This window comes from Sceloporus undulatus, chromosome 2 (genome assembly GCF_019175285.1).
Source record: "Sceloporus undulatus isolate JIND9_A2432 ecotype Alabama chromosome 2, SceUnd_v1.1, whole genome shotgun sequence".
NCBI classification, from domain to species: Eukaryota; Metazoa; Chordata; class Lepidosauria; order Squamata; family Phrynosomatidae; genus Sceloporus; species Sceloporus undulatus.
The window spans coordinates 50356211-50361607 of NC_056523.1; the positions used below are offsets into that span (position 1 = coordinate 50356211).

The 5397-nt window shown below is 48.9% G+C and overlaps 1 protein-coding gene across 1 annotated transcript in view; it reads right to left on the reverse strand.

Moving 5' to 3' along the window:
- The window catches only part of SLC6A6 (solute carrier family 6 member 6), a 77345-nt gene extending 76456 nt beyond the window's left edge, over window positions 1–889 (reverse strand). Inside the window, 2 exon segments of the mRNA XM_042450997.1 lie at window positions 595–742; window positions 744–889. Coding sequence (XP_042306931.1) covers window positions 595–742; window positions 744–872 — 277 coding nt within the window. The 5' untranslated portion in view covers window positions 873–889.
- Window positions 890–5397: the final 4508 nt, after the last annotated feature.

Sequence of the window (5397 nt, forward strand, 5' to 3'; positions counted from 1 at the left end):
ACAGAAGGAAGGAAGGAAGGAAGGAAGGAAGGGTGGGGGAAAGAGAGGGAGAGAGGAAGTAAAGAAAGAAATGGAGGCAGAGAGGGAAAAGACAGAAGGAAGGAAGGAAGGAAGGAAGGAAGGGTGGGGGAAAGAGAGGGAGAGAGGAAGTAAAGAAAGAAATGGAGGCAGAGAGGGAAAAGACAGAAGGAAGGAAGGAGAAAAGGGAGGGAGAAAAGAAAGAAGGAGGAAAGGAGAAAAGAAAGACAGAAAGAAGGAAGGAAGGAGAAAAGGGAGGGAGAAAAGAAAGAAGGAGGAAGGGAAGGAAGGAAGGAAGGTAGGAAGAAGAAAGGAAAGAGAAAAGAATGGGGGAAAGCGCGGGAGGAAGCAAAGAAATGAAAAGGAAGGAAAGATGGGAGGAAGGAGAAGGCAAGGGCCGAAGGCAAGAGAAAGGCGGGCAGGCAGGCAGGCAGGCTCCTTGCTGGGGTGGCCAAGGGCGCGCAGCCCCTTCTAGCCGCCCTCCTCGTCCCTCCGGCCAGGGACCAGGGGCTGCTCTGCTCTGCTCTGCCGGTGTCCGGCCAGCCTGCCTTGCGCCGAGAGGGCGGCGGGCGGTACCTGTGGCAGGGTCCCCTCCAGCTGCTGCTGCTGCTGCTGCCGCCGCCTGTGCTCCTCGTCGTCGGGGGTCTGGAGGCGCGTGCTGCCCAGGGGCTGAGGAGGAGTCAGGGCCCGGGGTGGCGCTGGTGCCTCCTGTGGCTGGGTCTGCTGGGTCTGGGTGGCTGGCGGGGCTGTCGGCGCAGGAGAGTAGCGAGGAGGAGGAAAGGGTAATTTATAAGCGCTTTCTTCCTGACCTCTCGTGTCTCTCGTCTGAGGAGGGAGCGCTCAGCATCGCCCATCCTGCTGAGTGGAAAAACACCAGCTCGGCCTCGGAGCCCCAGGGAGGGAGGAGGGAGCCCGGAGGAGGAGGAGGAGGAGGAGGGAGGGATGGATGGATGGATGGAGGGCCAGAGGGATGGGCTGGGCTGGGCTGGTCTGGGCTGGCCGGCGGCCCAAGGGGGGCTCTGCTGCTGCCACTGCCAGGCACACCAGGAGCAGCAGCGGCAGGAGGGGTGGGAACAGCTGCCTGGACGGGATCCCGCTTCCAGCCTAAAGCCCGCGCCTCTGGAGAGCAGAGGCAGCCAGACCTCCCCGGCGTCGTCGGCCAGGAGCAGGAGGGGAAAGAGGACCCCTTCCTTGGCCTCCTCCTTCTCCAAGACCTGTCCCCCATTTCCAGCCTTCTGCCTGTGAGGGACCCCAAGCTCTCCTCCATTCTGACTGGCACTCAGGATGCCCAGAGGAGGCTCTCCTGCTTTTCCAGGACTACACACACATTTCAAGCCTTCTGCCCAGGAGGGGCTCCACAGTGTCCTCCTCCATTTTGTGCAGGACTCAGGGGCACCAGAGGTGGGCCTGCGCCTCCTCCTTTTCCAGGGCCTTGTGCCTATGAGGGACCCCAAGCTGTCCTCCCTTTCTGAGCAGGATTCAGGATAGCCAGAAGTTCTCCTCTTCCTTTCCAAGGACCTGCCCTCCGTTTCAAGCCTTCTGCCCAGGAGGGATTCCAAAATGCCCTCTCATTTTGAGCAGGACTAAGAAGCATGGCTCTACATTTCTATGAAGTGATTTGAGGTTGTATTTATGTAAGGTCCCACGTCTTTTGTGAAACTCCTACATTTGGCGGTGCCTCCTTCTCCTTTGCGGCTAGGACCCCTGTTCCCTCTGCCTGAGGCGGACAAACATGGCGCCAAAAGTAGGGAGTGGAGGGGCAGCCAGAGGGTGAAGTGAGGGGTAAGAGGGAGTGACACTGTCTCAGATACTGGGGCACACAGAAGAAGAGGTGTGGATGTAGGTGCACAAAACCCAACTGTCTTAGCCTCCTCATGTAGGGCAAGATGCAGAGTCAAGGGGGACACCATCATTCAAGCTGCTTGTAGCTGTGTGCCTTCGAGTCAGTCCAGACTTATGGTGACCCTAAGAAGGGAGCCGTGCCCTGGGGTTTGCTTGACAAGACTGGTTCAGAGGAAAAGTTTGCCATTGCCTTCCCCTGAGGCTGAAGGGGTGTGACATGCCCAGGGTCAGCCGGTGTGTTTCATGGCTGAGCTGAGTCTCCAGAGTCATAGTCTAACAGTGAAACCACTAGGCCACACTGGCTCTCTCCTTTGCTCAGGGCTTCTCTTATTAAAGCTTCCCTTCACATTAGTTCTTCCTTTCTGTCACACCCATCCATGTTTTACCAGACTTGTTGTTGTTATTAGCTGTGACTTCAGCTCATGGTGACCCTGTGGGTGAGACCTCTCCAAGATTGCCTGTCCTCCACTGCACTGCTCAGGTCCTCTAGGCTGAGGTCAGTGTCCTTCCTGATCAAGTCTGGTCTTCCTCTTTCTACTGCCCATACCAACCCCAGCATCATTGTCTTTATTCCACCTGTATACAGAACATATTGTTCCCACTGGAGACTCGGGAGGAAGAAGGAGTGAGGATCTGGGGAAAGAACCTTAGCAAACTAATAAGATAGGCAGACAACACAGTACTAGTAGAAGCCAACAATGACCTGGAAGTTTTACCAAAGCAGCCTCTAAAATAGGTTTCCTCATACAAAAGCATGGAGGGCTTCTTTCGAAATTCAGTGCTCTCTGCATAACAAAGGAGCTTCACAAAGGAGGGAGACAGCTTGGCTCTGTAGAGAAGTATCTTTTTGAGTTGCTAATGGAACTTAAATTTTATTTCCTGGAGTAGTAGCCACATGAAGAGGGGGGGAAGGCTGCCTGTTTGAATGTTAGTTACAGCCATACTACCTGAAGGGAGGACAGCTGCAACATCTTGACAAAATGCAGGCCTGTGACCTAACATCATCCTAATTATTTCTGCTGTTGCATGATTTTTAACACCTTTGCCTGATGAAAAGCCAGTGGAATTTCAAAGGCTTGCAGCATGGATTTTGTGCACTTTGAATGGTCCAGTAAAGGTATCACTGCTTCGTATCCACAAAATAGGATGTTCTTGTACTTTGCTACATTGCCAACATAGCTACCAAGATGGCTACTCCTGGATATACCCATCTCAGGGGAGGGAGGGGAAGAGGAAATGGTGTCACACGTCACAAATATTACTGCACAATCTTATCAGCTCTGAGACTACTTAAACTGCAATGGCTCTACCCTATGGAACCCTGGGATTTGTAGTTGGTGAACTATTGGGAAGGCACTCTGAAAAGAGGGGGACTGAGGACTAAAACCTAATTCTGTAGTGGTTATAGTTGCAGGGGGTAGACTATCACTTTCTGCAGAGAATTCCAAATCCTTCTGAATTTGGAATTTGGGTTATAAGCCATGGCAGTTACTGGTATTAAACTGTGCGTTGTGGATACTCCCCTCAGGTTTGCGATCTGGTGCAGTGAAGCAGGAGCAGCAGGCAATAAGGGCCCCTGATGCATCTTAGCTGTGGGATGCACATGACATTTGCAAACAAACATTTGCTCCTTTCACTTTTAGTTTTTCTTTAGTGTGGGCTTAACACATCTTAAGGTGCTTCCCTTAATACCGGTGATGTGTGGCCTGCCATTTTGCCAATCTTGTGAAGTTAAAAGGAGTACTAGACTTGGATGTGGTTGAGGGACACTCAACTTCAGATTCCTGGTCAGCCATTATATTTGCCTTGCTTTAGGCAAAGCTAACATCTCTCATCCTATCTCACAGGATTGTTATGAGGTTGAAGCACTGCTCTGACTGGAGGAAGAATACTGGAGGATAAGTAAACTCACAGATGTTTCAAAGAAATGTGGGATGGGAGCATATGCAAAAGGATAGACAAAGACACTGGGAGACCAGGATTTTAACCATGGAAATCTTCTGGGTTACCATGGGCAAGTCACACACTCTCAGCCTCATAGGAAAACTAGAAAACAAACTGAACAAATTCTGCCAAGAAAACCCTGTGGTAAGTTTGCCTTAGGGTTGCTTTCAGTCAGAAATGACTTGAAAGCACACAACAAGGGGGTGTTAGAATGATTTGAAGAGCATAAATCAGATCTGCATGTGAATGTGATGTCTTGGAAAAGGCAGAGAGATGCAATTCCTCTGTGATAAAACTTTGCAGCGCAGAACTGATAAAGCAACTTTCTGTAAGAGGAAAAAACACAAAACCATGTGTGTGGTTTCCCTGCAAGGAACTTGGCAGAGAAAGTTGAACTTGACAACATCCGCTGAAACTCTGAAAATGCTGAGGTACAGATGCTTTCCTCAGCAGTTGTGCTTAAATCTCATTCAGTCCTTTCCTTGAAAAACTGTTGCAGACAAGAGTTCCTGAAAATAATGAGCATTTTTGTTGTTGTGACTCTTAACACAGGGTTTCCTTGGTAAAGTTTGTTCAGAGTAACGTTGCTCTTGTTTTCCTCTGAAGCTGAGAAAGTACGACTTGTCCAAGGTCATTCAGTGGACTTCCATGGCCAAGCAGGGATTCAAACAATGGTCGCCAGAGACATAGTCCAAGCACTAAACCACACTGGCTCTCTACACCATGCTTGTTCAATTGGGCCTCATGGCAGGTACAACTGTTACTGTACTTCGCAAGCTGCAGGATGGGGCTGTGGTACTATTACGATGCATCAAGAATGACTGAAAAGTGTCAGATGTTGTTCTTACTCTTTCCAATTTTACATTGGATTAAAATAAACCAACCTGAAGATTTGTTATAAAAAGTCTCGGATCACAGTAAGAGCTGACAGAAAATATTCTAGGATAAAAAAAATTGTCTGGATCTGCAAAAAGCTGATAGAACAGGAGCAAAACCCGGGTCTTTTTAACCAGTCAGGATGTGCCCACAGTTTAAGTGCTGGTTTAGTGCAGTGGTACTCAAACTTTTTACCCTTGGAACTTCCCTTTACATCTACACACAGACATCGCCCCCCCCCCCCCCCCTTTAACATACTACATGAATAAAAAGATTTTGTTTAGTGTACTTTTATTTGCACAGTCATGTATATTCATATTTTAACATTTTATAAGGAAATAATATTGTTCATTTTAGAAGTGTTGTTTAAGTAAATTCAATATACAACTCAACACATGTAAATTTTGCACATAAAAAGTTATCGAAGAGGAGGAAGCAGGGCCTTCAGGTTCTCACTTGAGCAAGTCTTGCACACACACACACTCTCACGGGGTCCCACCCCATAGTTTGAAAACCACTAGTTCTCCCTTTGCTAGCGAACCACATTGAGAACCACTATTCTAAATTTTTAGATTGCACCATAACCAGAGTTCCCTTGGCAGTATACAAGAGATTCAACTAATGTAATACCACATGTGGCCCCTCACAGCTATTTTTTCTGCTCCTGATAATTTCTCCACAGTGCACTTTTTAGCAAAGAAGGGTGAGTTGAAGGAA